This window comes from Chinchilla lanigera, unplaced genomic scaffold (assembly GCF_000276665.1).
Source record: "Chinchilla lanigera isolate Chin_1 unplaced genomic scaffold, ChiLan1.0 scaffold00126, whole genome shotgun sequence".
In the NCBI taxonomy this organism is placed as follows: domain Eukaryota; kingdom Metazoa; phylum Chordata; class Mammalia; order Rodentia; family Chinchillidae; genus Chinchilla; species Chinchilla lanigera.
The window spans coordinates 2,282,983-2,306,558 of NW_004955527.1; the positions used below are offsets into that span (position 1 = coordinate 2,282,983).

General features: G+C 43.5%; 1 protein-coding gene across 1 annotated transcript in view; it reads right to left on the reverse strand.

Moving 5' to 3' along the window:
• Window positions 1–23,576, reverse strand: part of Spen (spen family transcriptional repressor) — a gene marked incomplete at its 5' end in the record, with an annotated part of 63,826 nt that overhangs the window by 3,545 nt on the left and 36,705 nt on the right. The window contains 7 exon segments of the mRNA XM_013507394.1: window positions 7–7,908; window positions 11,622–11,722; window positions 13,234–13,347; window positions 13,995–14,108; window positions 14,535–14,660; window positions 18,667–18,818; window positions 21,262–21,462. Of these exon segments, the coding sequence (XP_013362848.1) occupies window positions 7–7,908; window positions 11,622–11,722; window positions 13,234–13,347; window positions 13,995–14,108; window positions 14,535–14,660; window positions 18,667–18,818; window positions 21,262–21,462 (8,710 nt within the window).

Here is a 23,576-nt window from a genome sequence, read left to right on the forward strand (position 1 = left end):
GGGGCAGGGGTGGGGGCGGGGGCCGCTTTGGCCTCTGGTGTCTTGGCAGCTTCTTTCCCAGGTTGCTGAGGGGCCTTGCTGACAGGTGGCATCTTCACCACACCCTCTGCACCCCTGGGCTGCTCGCTGACTGCTGTCACGTGTGGATGCACCATGATGCGAACATCGCGGGGCACGGTGTAGGGGTGCAGCCGGTACTCGGACTGCATGACCAGCACCTCGGACTGCACGGGGGCTGCGGCTCGAGCCACAGGGAGGTGGTAGTGCACTTCTTCCTCGGGGCCGTGCTGGGGGGCTAGAGAGGGCACTCCAGCCGTGGCGGGCTGTGGGGTGCCTGCGCGCTGTGGGGCCCGCACCTCTATCTGCTGCGGCTGCAGGGGGGCCCGAGGAGAGTGTAGCGTTTCTGGCCGGATGCTGTAGGTGATGCTGGGCAGGGTGGGCGTGTTCATCCTCACCTCACCCTGTGACAAGTGGCCAAGGGACACAGTCTGGGTGATGCTGTGGGGCGGCATGATGACAGACTGCTCTGGGTGGATGCTAGAGATAAACTGAGGCACTGGGATGCCTGCGGCCAGCATGACCGTGGCGTTGGTAGAGAGCGCCGTGGACGCGGTGCTGCTGGGGTGGCACGCCCGGGGGAAGGGGGTTGGCGCAGGCCCGCTGGGTCGCGGAGAGTGTGTGTCTGGCTTGGTGGCTGCCAGGTGGGAGACCGCTCGGTCTGTCGGTGTGCTGGGCCCCGAGCTGGCATGGTTCACTTCTGCAGGCAGCTTACTGGGCAGAGCAGGAGGGTGGTGGGGCGTGAGTGTAGAACCAAGGTTGGCTGGCTGAAGGACCTTGGTCTCTATCTTGAGGGTGACAGGGTCAGCAAGCTTTTTATTAGTGGTGACAATGCTTGGGGTGAGGACCAGCTGGTTGTGGACCAGGACTGGCGGTGTGTTTATGCCCTGGGTGAGAACCTTCACTGTGCCACCCTGGGTGACAGGGGTGGACACAGAGAGATGGATGGGCTCAGGCTTCTCTAGGGATGGGCGGTCGGCCTTGACAGAGGAGATCACAGGGGAGGCATTGTAAGTCTGGGCAGTCAGCACCAGGGTGGAATGGGTGGCCACGTTCGCAAAGCCGGAGGGAGCTTGAGGGCCTTTGGGTGCAGGCTGCGATGGTGTGACAGAATCAGGTTTCACCTGGGACTTGGACACCGACTGCTGAAATTCAATGTCCATTGCACTGGCCGGGGGGATCTGGCTAATCTTGGCACTGATCCGCTGCGGGCCTTCAGTCTTCTGCCCCGAGTAGCTCAGGAGCACAACCCCCTCCGAAGTGTTCACGCGGAGCCCCGCACCAGACCCTGCGTCTGCGGGACGGTCATCAATCACAGACATGGACCCAGGGTGGAAGCGACTATTTTCGTTACTGCTTGATCTTTGTTTGCACTTTGCTGATGGTGCAATCACTGCACCTGTCATAGCTGCCGCACCTGCCGTGGCAGTCACACCACCAGATGCAGCAGTCACTGCACCTGCTGTGACTGTCACTGCACCCCCAGTGGCATTCACTACTCCTGTGGCAGCGTTCACCGTGCCGGCAGCGGCATTCACTGTACCTACAGTAGCGTTCACTGGCGTGGTGAGGACGTTCACCGGCCCCGTAAGAACGTTCACAGGCCCCTTCAGGACATTCACAGGCCCCGCAGGGGTGCTCACTAACCCTTTCAGCGTGGCCACTGACCCCTTCACGGGGCCTTTCAGGGCATTCACTGGGACCAGGGAGACGTTCACCAGGCCAGTCAGGGCACTCACCAGGCCAGTCAGAGTCTGAGGAGCTGGTTTTGCCAGGGTTATCTTCTGTGAATTCTCCAAATCGATGCTGACAGGCATCCGGCTGATAACAGATGTAATTTTAGGAGCAATGACTGGAGCCACCTTCTCCTTGTCAGTGGCTACTGGAACCTCTGAGGCTTGCACGTCAGAGGCGTTTGTTACTGGAGCTGCTGGTCTGTCCTCTACAGGAGGCTTTTTAGATTCAACTGGAGCAGCTGGTGCCTCATGTAGGCAAGGGGCAGCACTTACAGGCTCTGCGATGGCCGTGGTGACACTTGTTGACGTGGTGACACTTGCAGACACGTATTTGGGGTCCATGAGGATCTTCCTCAGAGTACTGGAGCTAGTGTCCACGTCAGAGGCCTTGGTATCTGGGGGAAGAGCTGGAGACGGAGTGGACTGAGCCTGCGGCTCTTCCTGCCTGGTGATCCACTCTGTCACCTTAGGAGCGGGGCTCTGGTGTGACAGTCCCCCGGGGGTCAGCGGTGGTGGAAGCTTTGCAGCCGTTACAGAAGGAACTGTGGGTGGGGGGTTGCCTGAGTCACTGGGCGGGGTCACTGGGTCACTTTCAATGATGGAATGCACCTTGAACCTGGCCTGAGGCTCATCATCCACCGGTGCTGGCTGGGAAGACATGGGCAGGTCTGGGAGCACAGACGTTTTGGTTGGAGTCTTTTCCTCAACGCTGATTTCTTCGGACAAACTCTCTGCAGAGAGAGTCTTGCTCGGGTCAGAGGTACACGCCGGAGGAGGAGTAGAATGGGGCTTTTCACTCTGCTTTTCTTCCTGTGGAGGTTCTGGGGGTTGCACTATCACAGCCTCATTCACAGCAGGGCTCTTGCTTTCAGCCTGGGGAGACTCAGAGGCACGGGTCTCTGTGGCAGCGCTTGCCACCTTCCTATTTGTATTCCGTTTGCGGCGTGATCGAGTTGTCTTCTGGCGCCCTTTGTCTTTACGAGCAAGAGGAACTTCTACTCCCTTGGACCCTCTGGTTTCCTGGGCCAGCTGGGAGGGTTCACTGTCGTTCCCTCTGGCTTCCTTGGCATGTGCTGGGCTTCCTGAGGTATCAGAGGTGCTGACCGGTGGCCGAGAAGACTCTGCAGCAGCCTCCGTCTCTAAGATGCCGGACACGGCATCGTGGGTCTCAGGTTCTGCTTCTTCCTCTTGGGGCTGCGGGGCTTGCATCTGTGATGGCGGATCTGTCTGAGATTCTGCAGGGAATGGGGGAGGGGCAGCGAAATTTTCCTGCTCTCCAGAAATGTCACTCATGATAGATCCAATGGCGGCAGCCAGTTCTGTTTCACTTGCCTGGTGTGGGGGTTTGTCTCTGTCCTCTGTGGTGAGGCCCTCAGTTGTGCCTGCAGCTGCTGCCTTGCAGGCTGCATGGGCAGAGGTCTCAGTAAGCTTTGCAATATTCTCCACGGCCTGCTCCAGCTCCATCTGCCTGGCTAGCTGAGTGGCTTCTGGGGACACCCTGGAGGCAGACATGTCTTCCTCCTCTGGTTCCTTGCTGGGATCCACTGGATCATTTTTCAACTGGGACGAGGAACTACCTTCCTTATGAGGACTCTCGCTTTTCTCAGGGGAGACTGCTACGACCCCAGCTTCTGGTTCCTCGGCCTGTGCCACAGCCCCTGCGGCCTCCCCAGGACCAGCAGGTGGGCCTGCACTTTTCAGATGTGCAGATCTGTCCACTGCTGACCTTGAGTTTCGAGATCTTCCTCGCTTTGATTTGGAGTTTTTTTCAGGGGCTGGCTTTTTCTCTACCACCTCAACAGGAGGAGTGTCAGGTACATTTTTGTCTGTGATGGTTTCTTTTTTGTCACGCTTCTGTTCACTTCCTGCTTCTTCAGCTTTGGACCTGGTGTTATTTTCTTTCATGTTCACTTGGGGACCCACTTCAGTGGGAGCCTCAGCACACTCAGCACCAACTTTTGGTTCATTTTTCCCCCTTTTCCCTTGGGAACCGCCAGTGGCTGCTGATTTTTGAGACCTCGGGGACCTCCACCCCTCAGCTGGCTTCAGTGTTTCCGTGGGTTCCTTGGCCTCCGCCTCTTCCTCCTCCTCAGCGCGACGGCGTGTTTTTGGAGGCCGGCCCCTCCGTGGAGTGGTAGGAACCGGCGCTGCCTCCTGAAGCTCTCGCTCCAGTCTCTTCCTGGTCACTCGAGGCTGCTCTACAGGTTCTTTGGCAGGAGAGCGGTTTTCATGGTCACTCATGGTTGCATAAACACTCCTCACATTCCGGCGCCTTGTTCGGCTGAGAGGCAAACTTGGCTCAGGGTGCTCAGGGTCCCCCACAGAGTTTTTAGAAGCAGTCCTTGTAATCTTCTCTGCTTCCATCTTCAATTCTAAAAGCTTCTGTGCTTCTCCCCGAGGAGAACTGGCCCTCTTTAGCTTTTCCCGGTCTATCCTCTCACTCTTCCTAGTGACGGGCTTTTCCACGACACTTGCTGTAGCTGCCTGGATGGGCGTCTTGGCACGCTTACTTTTGCTTGGCTTCTTATCTTTTGTAGCAACTGGAGGCTCAGCATCTACATTTTCAGGAGCCTGAGGCTGAACCTCCGGAACAACTTCAGCTTTTGGATTTGCGTTAGGCTCAACTTTTGCAGCTGTATCTGGCTTTTCTGCTTTTGGCTCATCAGCTTCCTCAGGCTTCTGAGTTGGTTTTGAAGGTGGCTGAGTACTGTCAGGTTCTGGATCTCCCCTGCTCTCGACTGGGGAGGGCGAGGCCCCCGGAGCCGGAGGCTTGGCATCTGGGTGAGGCAGCTGCTCAGTGGATGAGCTTTCTTCAGCCGCAGAGGGCGCCACAGCAGCATCGTTACTGGTGTCCGCTCCCGCGGTCAGGTCTACCTGTTCCGGTTGTTCAACGGAGACGGGCGCCAGTTCCAATACTGGTTTTGCTTCTTCTGAGACAGAGGCTGGCTCCACAGTCTTCTCTTCTGTCACCAAAGCTGCCTCTGCGGTTTTTTCATTGGTTGTTTTTTCCGGTGCTGGTGACACTGACTCTGGAGTCATAACTGTGACACTGGGAGGTCCGGCTGAAGAAGGAGTTCTCAGTTCTGACTCTTTATTCTCAGAAGCAGATTCTGGGGTCTTGGGATGATTCTCTGTATCTTCCTGTCTTTCAACCTCTTTGGGTTTTTGGTCTTTTTCTTTCTGCTGCATTCGAGTGAGCTCCATAAATCGGCTATGGAATAGGACCACTGGCTCCTGAACGGAGTCACTTGTGCTATTTGCGCCATCGGACATCTGCCGCCCGTACAACCGGCCAGGAGTGAAGTCAGACTCTTCATCCTTCCTCTCCAGATGCTGCAGTCGCTTGGAATCTTGCTCAAAGATGGAGCTGTGTAAAAAACGGGACGCAAATAATTCTTGCCTTTCCTGCTCTTCTTCTTTATGATTATCTTTTTTATCATCCATTTTTCCTTCTGAATCAGTTCTGATTTTCTTTTTTTTCATGTACCAGGATGGAATAGGTCTTGGAGCAGAGTCAACCTTTTCTTTATCTTTGTTGTTTCGAAAATTAGCAAACCGAGAGTCCCAGTCAAGAAAAGACCAATTTTCTTCTCGGGATGAAGAAAGGGATTTAGCTCTTTCAAGCAAAGCTTTAGTGTCTGGTGTGATTGTCTTATCCAGTGCAAAAGAGTAAAATTTGTTCCTTTCTAAAGAAGTAGAGAGTCTTTCATCTCGCTCACGTAATTTGTCTTCTCTGTCCCTCAATAAAAAAGACAATCGAGAGCTTTCATACAGTGCAGAAGCTCTGGGTGAGTGGGATTTATGTTCACCATCTTCATCAGAATCCGAAGGCACCTCGCCAGGTTCCAAGTCCCGAACAGACCTTTTTCGAAGACTGTCTCTCTTAATTATGCTGTTTGGGAAACTCACATCAAATCTGCTGCTATCTTGTTTTATTTGAGAATCCCAACGATTTAGTTCCTCTTCAGAATTCAAGACAGATAGCTTTATTTTGGCCATGTCTGCCATCTGTTCCCTCCTACTGGAATCATAAGGGTTAAATTTTAAGGACTCTTCCCTCACTGTTATACTAGAATAGGGGAGACTTTTCTCATCTACTTTGGGAGACCCTTTTACTGATGTTAGCCTTGGAGAGCTGAGAGGGTCATCGTCCTCGTGGAAGGAACCATGGCGAATGCTGGGAGAACAGCTAGTCCTTTCGGAATCCTCACTGATTTGCCGTGAGCTTCTGTAATTCCTCTCTCTCTTGGTGCAGATATCAAAGTCAACGTGATCCATCCTTTTCTTCTTGCTGGGAGGGGAGTCATCGGTGACATCTTGCGGAGGTTTGCCTACCTCATGAACGAGGCTCCTTCTTTCATACTCATCTACATCTTTTTTAGGACTGCCGAACTTCTCAGACTTGGCTATTTCCATCTCCATCTGCTGTTTTCTACGACTCTGTTCCATTTGTTTTCGGTAACTCTGTGTGTGATCAATGTCGATGCCAGTTTTCTCCTCAGTGTTCACTGCACGAGGTCTGTCCTGGCCCGGCTTACGCTCAGGTGTCTCATCACGAAGGCCGCAATAGTTTTTCCTGACATCGTCTCTCTCTGGTCCTTGATCGTCTAGGAGCTGCAGCTGTTTGAGCTGCGGTTTTGAAGGGTTCGGTTTTTTGGACTGGATTTCTTGATTTTCTGCAGATTCAACTACTGGCTCTCCCAATCTTGCTTGTAGCTCTGAGCTGGGCCTCAAGCCAGACCCAGCAGAAACACTGACAAGCTCCTGACAGTCTTTGGGACTGGGAACAGTATTGAGTCTGTCCACTTTGATTTTTTTAGATTCTCTTTTAAGAATTTCTTTTCTCACAGGCTTTCTTTCACACTCTCCTTCCCTTAGTAAAATAACATCTCGAGATGACACATCAGGCTGCTTTTTCAGAAGCACCCGAGTATCTTCCATTTCGGGACTACTTTTCTTGACTTCTGGTTTTTGCCTTTCTACTTTTAAATTGGAATCTGCAAATCGCCTTTTCCTTGCTTCCAGCTTCTCCACATCTGCAGCACTCAACCCATCAGCAGTCTGCTCTGGCTTGAGGTGCTTCCTGGGTTTGGGCCTGACTTCCTTATCCACCGCGTCAGGGTGGCTTGCCAGGGTCTTTTCCTTCGGCACTTTCACGCGAACAGACTCCAGTTTTGACAGGTCCAGTTTTGCAGGCTCAGCCTGAGAGATCTGAAGTTTCTGGTCCAGGGCAGAAGCCTTGCTGGTATCATTATCGAGTCTGGCTCTCAGCTTCTCCAGTGGAGTGTGGTCGATGACTTTTCCCTCTTTTTCTTTTACTCGAGTCAAAACCACACAAGGCATGAGTTCCAAGCGGTTTTTTGCTATTCCCTCTTTGTCGGCTTTTTCTCTGCTTAGTTTATTAGAACTTCTTGGTTTTTCAGGGCTCTGTTCTCGCTCATTTTCTTGGTCGGTCTCTGAAGACTGAGAACTAGGGGAATGAACTTTTCCTTTTCGTTTCTGCTTGTCAGTTTTGTCCTTTTCCACTTTATCCTTCCGTATTAAGCGTCTTTCTCTCTCCACTCTCTCAGAATCAAAAGTCCGTTCTTTATCTGCCTTTTCATTTTTTGCATATCGCTCCAAACGAACCTTGTCCAGTTTATCGTACCGTGGAGGGGAGAGTGAGCTGCAGCTGCCACTGCGGTCTGAGGAGCGGCTATAAAGCCTCCTCTCGGAGTCACTGGCCAGCCTGTCTGCCTGGGAGGGGGATGCGCCGGGACTCTGAGGACGGCGCAAGTGCACTGGACTCTGACTCCGCTCAATGGGCCGTCTCTCGTGGTCTCTGTCCCGGTCAGACTCAAATCTTTCACGTTCTCTCTCTCGTTCCCTCTGTCTGTAACTGTACTCCCGGATATCTTGTTCATAAGGATCACTCCTGTAATCTCTGTATTCCCGAGGATCATCGTAATAGCGTGACTCATAGTAATCTCCTTGGTATGTTTCCCACTCCGAGTAGAATTCTCTCCCCCGAGCAGTATAGTCCCGCCTGGAGTCCTCAGCGTATGTGCCTGGAGTGCGAATGCTCTCATAATACGGCCGGTCTTGGTTATAGTCATAGGATCCCCTTCGCTCCTCTCTGCCAAACCAAAGAAGACTACCTTAGTGCTCTGCCTCATCACTTACATACTGTACTGTATATATACAAGATCAGAAAGCTCTATTCTAAATACCCTTAATGTTATTCCATCACTTGTTAACTGTAGTTGCTTTCCAACACGGCAGCCACTGAGCTTTTGGAATCTGACTAGTCTAAATTGAGATGTGGAGCCAGGTGTGGTGGCGCATACCTGTAACCCCAGCACTCAGGAGGCTGAGACAGGAAGATTGATGAGGCAGGAGGATCGTTGTGAGTTTGAGGCCAGTCTGGACTACAAAGTGAGCTCAAGGCCAGCCTGAACTGCAAAGTGAGACCTTGTCTCAAAAAGACAAAATAAATAAATAAATAAATTGAGATGTGTATGTAAAATACACACACTTCATTAAAGGGAAAAAAAAAAACCTCACACAAAAATGATATTTAAGGCCGGGCACGGTAGTGCATGCCTGTAATTCTAGCACTCGGGAGGCTGAGGCAGGAGGATGGTTGCGAGTTCAAGACCAGCCTGTGCTACAAAGCGAGCTCAAGGCCAGCCTGAACTGCACAGTGAGGCCCTATCTCAAAAAGACCAAAAAAAAAAAAAGGAAAAAAAAAAGATATTTAAGGAGGTCAAAATGGTATTAGCCTTATTTCATCATTACACACTGTATACATATCAAATTATCACACAGTATTCCAACAAATAATTACAAGTCTGTCTCAATTTCAGAAAGAATTAAAATGTTTAACCTAATTTAACTTAGATTATATATTGAAACAATATTTTAGATATAGTGAATTAAAGAAAATTAACTTTGCTTTTTTTAACTTTTTAACTTGCTAGAAACTGTATAACAATGTACATAACATGTGCATTAGTTTCTATAGGACAGCCATGGTTCAGCCCTTTTTAAAACTCTAACTCAGGTGTCCCAATACAACAGACATCTCTTATTAAGCACTATCACAACCCACTTTTTTTTTAAAGAATTTTTTTGTTGTTACTGATTTTTTTTGACACAGGGTCTCACTATGTAGTTCAGGCTGGTCTTCAACTCATGGTATTCCTCCTGCCTCAGCCTCCCAAGTGGTAGGATTATAGGTGTGTACCATCAAACCTCGTATTTGTAAGTCTTTCAGAATTACTTTTTTGTTTGTTTTGTTTTGAGACAGAGTCTTGCTCTGTAGTTCAAGCTGGCCTTAAACTCACTATTATAGCCCAGGCTGGCCTGAAACTTCCAGTGATCCTCCTGTCTCAGCCTCCTGAGTGCTGGGATTACAGGTGTGTGCCACCATGCCTGGCCACAATTACTTTTAAACAAAGGATGTTCTGGCCAGACATGGTACCATGCACCTATAATCTCAGCTACTTGGGAGGCTGGGGCAGAAGGACTGCAAGTTGGAGGACAGCTAAATGAAACTTTGCAAGACCCTTTCTCAAAATTTAAAAAAGGGCTGGGGATACAGGTCAAGGATAGAATGCTTGACCAGCATGCAGAAGGCCCTGAGTTTAATCCCCAGTACAGAGAAGGGAAAAAAAGATATCTTACAACGTGGCAGTACATGCCTGTAATCCCAGTGCTAGAGGCTGAGGCAGGAAAATCACCATGAATCTGAGGCCAGCCTGGGCTATATAGTGAGCTCAAGGCCAGCCTGGACTACATAGCAAGACCCTATCTCTAAAAGGAAAAAACAAAAACAAGAAAAACTTGGGAAATAAATGAATTGTTCGGAAAAACAGAAAAAAATTTTTCCATTCATGCATCAGCTCTTCACAGGGATGACTTTATCCTATGGAAAATACAAGGATCCTCAAGATCTGCCACAAAGAATGCATTCCACAGGGAAGTCATACCTTCCTCCTCAAGATACACATGCCACCAGACAGGAATGAATAACCATCACAAAGAGCCAAAAAAAAAAAAAAACCAAACAAAGCCAGACCATCACCAAGATGAGTAGTCGGCCTAAAATGAATTTTAAGCAGTAATATATAAAAATGAACAGCGGCACCACGTTACCCACCTCTTCTAAGAAACTGCTCTTTTAAAAATTTTTAACATACACATAGGATTTTAATGTCTTAGGTGCAACTAGGCCTTCAACACACCTCCACTCACTTGTGGCTGGAATTCCTCAAGTACTTAATGTATTAATGACGACTTTAAGCCACCAGAGCGCCTGGGCCTGCGCACTTGCTCTCCTCTCGCCAAGACACATTCTCTGGCCTGTGCACACTCACACATACACACAGCCAGAGAACAGAGCAGCTGCCACTACTGACTCACCAGCCAGACGACGGCTGACGTCCACACTTCTATGATTTGGATTCCAATGTACTAGTAAGAAACTATCAAGCTTTTAGGAATCTGGTAATGGACATCATTTTTAACTTAAAAAGCTCTATGTTCAATGACTACTGCACCATATTCCACTAGGAAATGACTCAAAGATTTCCACAAAAAAATGAACTGGAATGTACATGTAGAAATGCTTTCATAGATTTCTGGTAGCAGGGTCAGGACAGGGCTCATCTTTGTCATCGAGCCTCTTCATTCTAAACCGTGAGGATGGAAAGCATCTTTTACACAAAGCCAGCTGTCTAACACATCTGTACAGGTGCAATAGTTAACAACACACGTCTGAGCAAAGGCTTTACCATATGGACAAGTTTCCGCTTTTCAAGTGTAATCACCTATTGGAGAACCTAGTACTGTAGCATTACGCTAGGGTCCACACACCCTCCACCCCGCACTGGAGACTGAAATCAGAGCCTTCCAACTGAGTTGCATACCCAGTGGTTTTTAATTTTGAGACAGGGTGTCACTAAGTTGTACAGGCTGGGATCAAATATGCAATCCTCCTGTCTCAGCCTCCCAGAATGCTGGAATTAAAGGTGTGCACCACCACGTCCAGGTGTTAGGATTTTTTAATATACTGTCTAATCAGCAGAAAAACTATCAAATATATTACCAAGATTGAAAATATTCATACAGGGAAACCAGGTTTACCTTTCATACTGCCAAAGTTGCCAATTTCTATATGCTCTGGCTTATTGAGTCACTTCAGAGATTTAAAAGAAAAAAAGCTCTTACTACTCTTTCAAAAGTTTATACTTACTTTTCCTGTTGCTGGTAAAAGTATGAGCTCATGTGGTAAAAACCTGATGTTTTCAATACTGAATATACAAGACATTAATAGTGTACAATATACTCTAGTATATGGTATTCAAACTGTAGGGTAGGATGATACTTATAATTAATGGTATGTACAGTTATAATATGACAAAACAGTAACTCTTTAAAACTGTAAAAGCAGCTGGGCACAGTGTTACAGGCCTGCAATCCCAGCACTTGGGAGACTGAAGCAGGAGGATCACCATGAGTTTGAAGCCTAGGCGAGTGAACTCAAGGCTAGTCTGAACTACATAGCAAGACCCTGACTCAAAAAACCAAAACAAAAATAAATGAATGAATGATTGATCGATCATAGAAGCATTCAGTAAGAAGTTTAGATAGGGTACCCCAATGTCCCATGTGCCACACAAAAACTGGATTCACAAAAACAAGCCTGATTTCTACATGACATGCGGAAAAAAGTTTTTTGGGAGGTGGGAATACAAGTAAAAAGTGAAAAACAAAATTTAATCCAATCTAAACTCTATACATTACATATTAGAATTCAAGCTGTACTGCTAGGTTTAAACTGCATACCTTCTTTCTAGTAACATTTCATAAAAGTCTCTGACATCTTGACCAGATTTCTCCATGCAGTGATAAAATGCCAGCTGACTGTCCCGATTTGCAAAATCCACCTTTAAAAAACACAAGTTTAATATAAATTTCAGATTTTAATCATGGAAAATGTTTTCCAACTTGATATTCTTCACAGTTCAGGAAAATTTTCAGGAATGACCAATCTATCTCAAGTGAAGTAGTCCTCATAAATTACATGTTGTTAATCTAAGATAATCTAAGATCTCTCCAATTTTACACAGTTTTTATTTTTTAAAAACAGGATCTAGCTGTGTAGTAGTTCAGGCTGGCCTTGAACTCAGGATGTAGCCCAGGGTGGTACTGAACTTGCAGCAACTCTCTTGCCTCAGCCTCATGAGTGCTGGGATTACAGGCATCTGCCACCACACCTGGCCAATTTTACACAAATCTTGACAAATGTAATTCAAGGTTCCAGAAGAAGTAGAAAAAGTAAAATGGAAAACTGGAACAAATCACTACTAGGATCCTAGGTTGGTGATTAAATAATGAGATCAACTATATCCAGCAAAATCTCTGATGTACATAAATTTGCTGATGAGGCCGGGCATGGTGGCGCATGCCTGTAATCTCAGCACTCGGGAGGCTGAAGCAGGAGGATGGATCCTTCTGAGTTTGAGGCCAGCCTGAGGTACAAAGTGAGCTGAAGACCAGCCTGAACTGTATAGCGAGACCCTGTCTCAAAGAATGAATGAATGAATGAACGAATGAATGAATGAATAAATAAATAAATAAATAGCTCCATAACTTTGCTGGAACAACAGCTACAACATAAAGTGATATGGAAGAATATTTCTTCATTCAGAGTCACTAAAGCATATGAAGCTATTAGCAATACCTCTACCATAGCATTTCAATCTAACCATCAGCTATTAAGTACATAGTTCCGGGGCTGGGGATTTAGCTCAGCGGCAAAAGCGCCTGCCTGGCAGGCGCAAGGTCGTGAGTTCGGTTCCCGGTACCGGAGAAAAACCAAAAAAAAAAAAAAAAGTACATAGTTCCTTCAAACCATGTTCCTTCAAACCATAGTTCCTTCAAACCATAGTTCCTTCAAATTTTCGAACAAGTAATACTGAAGTAACATGTCTGCAGTGGTTCCCCGCTCTTTAGGAGAGGAGAAAAGAAGAGAAAACAAGAATCTTCAGGAAGTTGACTGAGTGACACTTTGCATCTCCGGGCACAGACACACTTGTCACAACCATGAGGGGGCTTGCACTGCATATGTACCCATGAGCCTCATGGAGCCAGAATGGTTTTTAGGGAAGGATCTGTGATTCCTGGCTCCCAAGACCTATGCCTACAAGTAGCTGAGCATAAAAATCCTAATTTTCCCCCTAAAAACTGAGGCCATATAAACCACGTTCTATAAACCACTCCACCTGCTGTCAATCTACAAATGCCAGTTATTTGTGGGTTGAGATTTGAATACAATTTTTTTGTGATTCCTTTTTTTTTTTTTTTGGCACCAGGAATTGAACTCAGGACCTTGCGCTTGTGCCACTGATTATATGCCCGGACCTGTTGTGATTCTTTTTAAAGTCATTTTGCACACCTTAATTTTATTGCCACCAATTTTCCTCCCCTTGGTCTCTTTTACAGCTGCTTGTGCATATTCAATCTCATTGTAGAGAACCAGGGCCATGCCTTTTAAACGGTCAAACACCACCTGCAAAAAAACAACGAAACAAAATTAAAACCAAGTAAGAACTTCATCCACTGGTCTTATGTGGCAGTCTTCACAAACTCCGGAGTCAAAAAAATGTTATCAAGGAGAAAACTTCTTGGTTTTTTTTTTTTGAGACAGGGTCTCACTATATAGCCCTGGCTAGCCTCAAACTCACAGCAATCCTCTTGCCTCAGCCTCCCCAAGTGCTGGGATTACAGGTATGCGCCACCACACCTAGTTTTGTTTTTTGAGACAGGGTGTTGCTGTGTAATTCAAACTGGCCTTGAACTCACTATGTAGCCCAACCAGGCTTTGAACTTGGCAAGCTCTTCCTGCCTCAGCCTTCCATGTGCTGAGATTACAGACGTGTGCCATCAAGTCCAGCTCTATTTTATTTAACTCTAGAGTAATTTCAAATTTTTCAAAAATCTCAGCTGGTTTGAACAATACTTTTTCAAAATATTCTCACCATAAACTAACAGATACAATGCCCTTATAGACCAAATTTTAGGGGGAAAAAAAAATTAACATGCAACTTATTAAAGAAAAGGAAAAGTCAGTACTAGAAATTGAGACCAAAAAAGAAAGGCAATAATAAGAAAGGGAAGTCAGAAGTAAGTTTGAACCACGCCATAGCTCCCACCTACCTTTATCACAGGCCCATATCGGCAGAAATGTCGTGTTAAATATTGATCCGACACATTTGAAGAGAGCCCATCTAACCACACGCAGTTGGTAGGCATGCTCTTTCCAAAACCCAACTGAATATAAAAGGTGAAATTTCTATTAGTAAAGTTCACAATCACTACTCAATTAAAAAACTGTAAGACAATTACTCTTCTGTAGAAAGTCTTACCTTCTCCTCTTGCGCGTCAGGGAGGGAACCCAGAGCACTGAGCATGTTAAACACATGCTCTACCACTGAGTTAGCCCTAGCCCTGAAAATCAACATCTTAAGTGGAAACTATGTGGTTAAAATTAAATAAAAATTTACAAGAAAAGCAATCCCGTCTGGCTAACCAGGTATGAGTTCAAATTACATTAAGATAGGAAGCTGATACAAAGCAAAGTGTTATCTCCTTTATGGTTATCTAACTGTCCTGCAATCTTAAATAATCAGACATAGGCCCAAAAACTCCAAGTCATAAAGCAAATCATAACACAATATTCTGTGAAAATTAATTTACCTTGAGACGATTATTTCCAAGGTACTCCCCATCCATCTTCTTAATAGCTTTACAAACACTGGCAATATCACAGTATTGCAAGAATGCATACTGAGGAACTCCATTTACTTTCTTAATATCAATGTCCTGAAAAAGCCAAAAGTACCCTTAGTAATATATCAACATGAAAATAAAACAGAATTAGCCAAGTCCATGTAGAGCATTTATTTCTTTAAAAAAAAAACACAATCTTCACTTTTTAATTAAAATTGTACATTGCAATAATTGTAAATCAGTAGTTTAAAACTGACTACCACAGCATTTATAGACACGGATTATTAAATCCATGCCATGTGAAGCTCTTGGAGAACAGCAATTATACTGCAACTCAAAATTTAAAATGCATAATACCAATGTTAAAAGAAGTTATGGGGGCTGGGGATTTAGCTCAGCGGCAAAGCGCCTGCCTGGCAAGCGCAAGGTCGTGAGTTCAGTTCCTGGTACCGGAGAAAAACCAAAAAAATAAAAAACAAAAAATAAAAGAAGTTATGATCATGAAAGAGTAGTCTTAGAATTCCTTTTGGCGGGGGCTGGGGATTTAGCTCAGCGGCAAAGCGCCTGCCTGGCAAGCGCAAGGTCGTGAGTTCGGTTCCCGGTACCGGAGAAAAACCAAAAAACAAAACAAACAAAAAAAAAAAGAATTCCTTTTGGCATCATCTAATACCCTAATATGATAAAAAAAATTTAAAGCATGCAGTCCTCAGCCAGAAGACAGACACACATGTACACACACCCCAGAGATACCAGTATAATCAACTGAACCACGGCCTGTGTCTGATGCTAAGAATATAGGAACAGTTCCTCCTATCCAGAATGAAAGGATATATAAATACCTGAACTACTCTGTGAAGAAATACCTGAAGTTCTTTTATAGAAGCTTCCCCAGAAGACCATCCTTAAATTAAAGACACACTCGCCAAAGAACATCCCCTCTCCTTGAAATGCACAAACCCTGTAGTGGTACCTGACACCCCCATCCTGTCTACTGGAAGGAACAGGTGGAAAATACCTGGCATAGACATGAAAGCAGTCCCGAGAAACCGAACACTTAAAACAATGACCTGTGTCATAAATTGCAGAGTAAGTACTGTAAATATGTATGCCCTCTTATGGGGAGCTTAATTGATACTTAAAAGCAGCAGTAATACAAAAGCCAATAATCGACACTTCAAAACAATAAAATGACTAATGTATTGAAGAACTACTCAATAGATCATTAAAAAGAGCAATGATCTATACTAAATATTCTTCAAAATAATAGTAAAGAGGAGCTAATTTTCAGTTATACAGAATATAAAAACCCAGGATAACCCAGCTTGGAAGTGCATGCCTGTAATCCCAGCACTCTGGGAGGCTGACAGGAGGACTGAAATTTCAAGCCCAGCCCAGGCAATCTAGCAACTCTCAAAATTTAAAAAAAAAAAACTTTTTAAAGAGTTCAGGACATAGTGCAGTGTGAAGGCCCTGGGCTCAATTCCCACTATCACAAAACAAAAATCAGTAATTCCATATAAGGGAAATATCTCCAAAGGATATTGGTGAACAAACTCACTAAACAGGTTCTTCTATTTTTAGTAGAACATGTTATCAATAGCAGCAGATCATTTTTCCAAAAGACTGTGTATCATTTAAAATAGTAATACTCAACGCCAGGTAAGGTGGCACATGCTTTTAGTCCCACTGCTCCAGAGACTGGCCAGAGGATTACTTAAACCCAGAAATTTGAGCACAGCCTAGGCAACAATAGCAAGACTTTGTCAAATCAATGAAAGAGAAGGGGGAGGATGGGAGGGAGAGAGGGAGAAAGAGACAGAGAGAGAGAAGGGAAGAAAAGCAATTGTCAGCAACTGCTAGTCTGAGATTATGGCTTTCAAACAAAATATAGACACGGCCACCTTATTAACACAATAAATCACTCTCTTTTCAGCAATACTGATGACTATATCCATGTACCCAACTATATCTTTTTATAAACTACTCCAAAAGTACATAACATCCATATTTAAATAAATGTTTGAAAGCTTTATCAATTTATGGATTTATGAATGCCAAAGAAAAAATTAAATAATATGCATACAGAAGTCTAAAGACAGAAACCCGAGTCCAGCTAGTTAAGTGAGCTCCACATCACCCACCTAGGTAGGCAGTAGAGTTTGAATCAATACATACCACTCTCATAAAACCAGAAGAGTTTGAAAAATCAAAAATAACAGGAAAAGAAAAGAAGATAAATATTTTAATAGTATCATTCTCTAAATATATAGCTTTTTGTTTTTCCTTTTCTACCAAATATATCTCTTGCTCCCAATTTTTAGGAGGTTTAGATCAAATAATGTTTTATTTACAAGACTAGATTATGTTAGATTATGCCATTAAAAACAAAACAAGGGGCTGGGGATTTAGCTCAGTGGCAAAGCGCCTGCCTGGCAAGTGCAAGGTCGTGAGTTCGGTTCCCGGTACCGGAGAAAAATTTAAAAAACAAAAAAACAAACAAAACAAAACAAAACAAAACAAAATAAAGCAAGCATCTTTTGTTTAAAGCAACGTTTCCAGCAAGGTGTCATGGTGTACACCTGTGATCCCAGTAGTATAGGTGATCAAGGCAGGTGAATTCCAAATGTAAGCCCAGTGTTGGCAATTTAGTGATGTAGCAAGACTCTGTCCCAAAATAAATACGTACACAAAAAAGGGCTGGAGATGTAGCTCAGCACACAGGCCCTTATTTCAATAGCCAGTAACATCCGCCCTCCAAACACAAAGAATGTAAAAATGGACAGGACAAAGGAAAGATGCATGAATATACACAGATCCCTGAAAGATTAACAACAGCTATTCTTACCAAAAACATTTTTACTCTCTAGAGTCCAAATATACTAGAGCAGTTTCTTCACTGTCATTAATAATGAAGAAACTTGCAGAAACAGAATTTCCTTATTTTTTCAAACAGAACAAAACAGTATATCCCAAGACTTTAAAGCAATGACCAAACTACTTTTACTGTAACAGCTTTAAATCAAAGGAAACAGAAAAACACTTGTATCCCTAAGAATGACTTACATAATATAAAAAGTGACTTCACTTAAAATTTTATTTATTTATTTATTCAGATTTTTTTTTTTTTTTTTTTTAAAAGACACAGCCTCAGGAGGGTGAGGCAAGAGGATCACCTCCAATTCAAGGCCAATATGGGCTACATAGTGAACTCAAAGCCAGACTGGAAAACATTGTGAGAGACCCTGTCTCAAAAAACAACAGAGGCCAAGCATGATGGTGCACATCTATAATCTGAACACTCAAGAGGCTGATGCAGGAGACTGCCTCGAGTTTGAGCCCAGTCTGGCCTATACAGTGAGTTCAAGACCAGCCTGAAATACACAGCAAGAACCTGTCTCAAAATAAAAAATAAAACAAACAAAAAAACTGCACACTGGTATGGTGGTGCACGCCTATAATCCCAGCACTCAGGAGGCTGAGGCAGAAGGATCACTGTGAGTCTGAAGCCTGGGCTACAAAGCGAGTCTGAAGCCAGCCTGAACTACATAGTGAAACCCTATCTCAAAAAGACAAAAAGAAAAAAAAAAGAACTCAATGGACAAAGAAAATAAGTGAGGAAAAATATATTCTACAGGCTTTTACGTGAACAGTTCCCAATGGGCTGCTCCAGATCATCCTTTTGTTTTTAGGACAGGCTCTCACTACATTGCCCAGGGTGGGCTCAAACTCCTGGACTCAAGTAATCTCACCTCAATTTTCCAGGTAGCTGAGACTATAGGCATGTGCCACTGCATCCAGCTTGGGTCCTCTTTTAACAAGAGTTAAAAATGCACAGAGCAAATGAGAAAACATATTAATTACACCATTAAATATCATCTTGCCAAACATAATCTGTATTATACTTTATGACAAAGATTTGGTTTGTTTGTTTTGAAACGGGTCTTGCTATGTAGTCCAGGCTGGCCTTGAATTCACTAGGTAGCTGAGAGTGGCCTTGAACTCGCAGCGATCCTCCTGCCTCAGCCTACCGAGTGCTGAGATTACAGGCGTGTGCCATCACACCTGGCTCAATATTGTTTTTATTAACAAAGCAACATACCACAATTTCTCCAAAGCGCTGGAAGATGTTGCGAAGGTCATGGTAAGTAGTGGTTTTTTCAAGGTTGCCAATAAAGAGAGTTCTTGTTGCTTTGGGATGAAATTCATCTATCCTTTCATCCAAGGGGCGAAACTCATTTTCACTCTCCGTTTCTGTAAATAGAGCAGGGAAAGGTAAAACTGAGAGGAGAGCTTTAATACATATTTATGTATCTGGGAAAATCTACATTTAAGTAAAACTGAAATAATGGACTTGAATACTCACAAACCGAAATACTTTAAACACTTTCAAAATATCTGCCCCTTGTTAACACCAAAGTAGAACATAGATCCAGAGGCTAATAAAGACAAACTGACACTCCTGTTTAATCTTTAACATAGAAAATGAACTTGAAATGGAATAAAATTTCAATCTAAATGAATTTGTTTTCAAAGTAATCACTGGCACACACAGTTTTAAAACTCCAGCAAAAACTGTAAAGCTGGTTCCCAATGTGGAATATAAAACTACAATCTAAAATGTATTTTCTAAAAACTCAGCTGAAAATATTCTAGTTTCATTAAATTCATTTACTTTTCAACATTTTAACATGGTTAGCATTTCATGTCAGTCAAACTAATTAACACAATAACCCAACTGTCTAAACATAGGACTTTTAGATACAAAAGAAACTGTAGAAAACTGATTAAAGCAACTTTAACAAAACATCTTCTTTTGGTGTTATATGGTCCCCAATGACAGAGAGGGTAAACATTCCTCACAGCTTCTATTTTTTATGATCCTGGGTCTTGGCTTAATTTCTAGTTCAATCATCGCATTTCTCTGAAGCTCCACTTATTAACTTGGTCTAGGGCAGGGGCATTCAAAGTTTTGTTGGTAATTATAGTATAGTACTGTATGTTCTCTATTTTAAAAGATTTTTAATTTTTTTTTAAGAATAGGGTTTCACTGTGTTGCCTAGACTGATCTCAAATTCTTAGGCTCAAGAGATCCTTGTACTTAAGCCTCCCAAGTAGATGAAAAAGCTTCTTTACAGTTAAAATTTCAAGCTGGACCTACCACTTAGACATTAAAGAGTCACCAACTAAATATCCCTGTATTAGAGTCTCATTATTTTACAACTTTGATCGGTTCTAAATATTTATATAAAAAAATTTATATAGATTATATGTATTCTTCATGCAGTTCTGACTTGTCCCAAATGTGTTATAGAAGAACTCCTAGAAAAAAAATCCAGAAAAGCAAGCATGGAGGCATACACCTGTAATCTCAGCACTTGGGAGGCTGAGGCAGGAGGATCACTGAGTTTGAGGCCAGCCTGGGCACCATAAGTGAATTCCAGGCCAGCCTGAATTACATAGTGAGATCCTGTCTCAAATTAAAAAAAAAAAAAAACCCTGAGTAGCTCTTAGCTCAGTCTAATTTTGGGCAATACAAGTCAAGCTCAGTCGGGAAATGAGTGTAAGTTCCCCTTTGAAGAGGTGATATTCCCTTAAATCCCTGCACTCCATCATAAAAGTACGCACATTGTGTAATACACACGCTAACAACTCTGTGCCTGTTGTAATGTACAAATAACATGTACACAGTCTTTTTTTTTTGGTACCAGGAATTGAACTGACAACCTCACGCCTGCCAGGCAGGTGCTGTGCTGCTGAGCTAAATCCCCAGCCCCTACGTACATATTCTTATTATAGGAATTGTATTTTCTTCCTCTTAATTATAAAATAAAATGAGGATTTTAGAAACATTCATGTTTACTCTATAAAGGGGCCACAAATTCTATTCAAAGTCCTACCGCTCAATTGTGTGGTGCTGAGGTACACCTCTATGGAAAAGTGCTTGCTTAACATACGTAAGGCCCTGGTATGGTCCCTCAGCACCAAAATTAAAAAGTTCAGCAGTTTCACATTCACAAGGTAACTGTAGAATTTTCATGTTTCTACCAATACCTTTTTCAAATTTATTCAAAAGTTGCTTTAAATCACAGGTCCCCAAAACTGAGTGTGTCAATTCTGAATGAGTTAGGTGGGCTGGAGTCAAAGAGGTCATTTTTAAGCAAGCACTACAGGTTGTTCTGAAATAGAGGAAACGCTGACCCATGTTGAACCTGTTGTAACAGGTCTTATAAGGAGGTTCAAGTTAACAAAATATTCCCTTGAAATTTTCTCCTTGGCCACACTGTCTTTCAAGGTTGTGTGCCCCACAATAACTGATCCAATCTGTGCTGGGTGTAATGGAAATAAATCTCATCTAGTGAGTTCCTCAGGTAATATTAACATGCAAGGTTTTTTTCTAATTCAGAGTAATTCTGAGGGCTGGGGATATAGCTCAGTGGCACAGCACCTGCCTGGCAAGTGCAAGGTTGTGAATTTGATTCCCGGTACAAAAAAAAAAAAGAAAATGAAAAAGGAAAAAAAATCGGTTTCCATTAGAGTAATTCTGTTGTCATTCTCTTAGGAACTATCTCCTACACTCTTTAAAAAGAGAAGGCATCAAAAGTACGTCAATGAATAAAGCTACAATTGTGTCTATGCCCTGGTAATATGCCACTCTCTCATAGCTAGAATACAGTGTGTGTAACCTGCCTCTTACCTGGCCCTATCCATGCTGTTACTTCAATCTGCATACCAAAGAAAAGCTTTCCTTTTGATGCAGTCAGTGCTTTTTCTTGGTCCTCTTGTTGCCGAAAGAATACCAGACCATACCTCTCTTCTGAAGCTCCATGGATTTGCACTGAAGTCACCTTGCCAAATTTCTTAAATTCATGGAAAAGGCCATCTTTAAGGCTTGTATCTAAATCCCCAAGGAAAAACAAGTTAACACTTCCAATGTAATTACAACTTAATTAGCAAAGTATTAAATCTCTGGCCTGACTTTTGGTTGGTTTCGTTTTGCTTTGAGATGGGGGTCTCCATATGATGCCCATGCTGGTTTCAAATTCCTGGGCTTAAATGATTCTTCCACCTCAGCCTCCCAAGTACTATGACGACAGGAGCAGACAACCACACTCAGCTTGGCTTGGTTTTTGATCTAAGTCTTGTTACCATTAAAACATTACTGCTGGGCATGATGGTACATGCCTGTAATCCCAGCACTAGGGAGGCTGAGGTAGGAGGATCACTGTGAGTTCGAGGCCAAGCTGGGCTACAAGTGAGTTCAAGGTTAGCCTGAACTGCATAGTAAGATCCTGTCTCAAAAAGAAAAGAAAAAAAAAAATTACGTTTTCTGGCTAGAACCATGTAACTCAGTGGTAGAGTGTTTGCCCAGCATGTGCAGAGCTCTCAGTTTGAGACTCGGCATCACAAAATTTTTAAAAATTAAAATTAAATAAATAAGGGCATCAGGGCATCAGTGGTAGAGACTCATTTAGTATACACAAAACCCTGAGTTTAATCCTCAGTGCCAGCCAGGCGTGGTGGCGCACAACTGTAATCCCAGCACTTGGAGGCTGAGGCAGGAGGATCGTTGCGAGTTCGAGACCAGCCTGGGCTACAAAGTGAGCTCAAGGCCAGCCTGAACTGCATAGTGAGACCCTGTTTCAAAAAGACAAAAAAAATTCTCAGTGCCATCCCCCAAAGAAGTTTTTTACTTTTTCAATTAATTCTAAAAAGTTATTTAAAGGGCTGGGGATATAGTTCAGCGGCATAAGCGCCTGCCTGGCAAGTGCAAGGTCCTGAGTTCAATTCCCCACACCAAAAAAAAAAAAAAAAAAGTTATTTAAGAGATTACTATACAATTCCAAAAATAAAGTTGATGTTAGATATCAATGTATATTAAGAAGGATATTTGGTTTTCAGGGATAATGCCAATAGAAAGTATCCATAAATGGATATAAAACAGCGTAACATAAAGGATTCACTTTGAGAGAAAAAAAAAAATCTGTTGTAAAGTGCTTACCTAGCATGCTCAAGGCCCTGGGTTCAATCACCAGCACCATCAAAAAGTAAAAATAAATAAAAATAGAGCAGGAAAAGAGGAAGATAAGAGACAGATGAAATGAGAATGGCGAAATGCTGACTTGTAAAATCTGGAGTATGGTGTAAGAAAAGTTCATTTTCTTAATAATTTCATAGTAAAAACTTATACATATATGTCTTTGGGGGGGTGGGCGGAAATACAGAATGTAACTCAGGACTTCACACTTGCCAGGCAAGCTCTGTGCCACCGACCTAAATCCCCAGCCCTATACCTTTGTAAATAAGTGAAAGTGTTAAAAGACCTAGGAAGGAGCATCATTTCATAGCTTTCCCGGTACCATCTCAATGATAAAATTGGGTGGGATGCATCATGTAATACATGAACAACTTCAACACCAATAAAACACTCTGTGGCCAAGGCTAAAGCTCAGAGGAAGAGTTTGTGCTTAGTACATGGAGACCCTAGCTTTGATATTTAGCACCAAAAAAACAAAACAAAGGCCAGGCATGGTGGCACACACTTGGAGGATGAGGCAGGAGGATCCCTGCGAGTTTGAAGCCAGTCTGTGCTACAAAGTAAATTCAAGGTCAACTACATAGTAAGACCCTGTCTCAAAAAAAAAAAACCAAAACCAAAACAAAAGTTTCATAGGCTATTCGAAAAAATAAGCAACAATGGAAATGTACTTAGCCAAGAAATGCTTAATTTGGTCTTTGATAATTTAACTGTGTACTAGCAGTTTTAACTTGTTTACATACTCAACACGCCTAATGTAGGAATAACAGTACACTATGGTCAGCTGCCTATAAAAATATCAGGCGAAACGAGGCTGCAGAATAGCTTGTACTAGACTTTTCCATAATTCATGGCTTCCTTCATTTAAAATGTTAATTATTTTGAAGTGTATTTTCTACCCTAATTTTATACTCAAAGTTATTTCATGTAACATAGGACAACATAATAAATCTAAATGAGGGCTGGGGATTTAG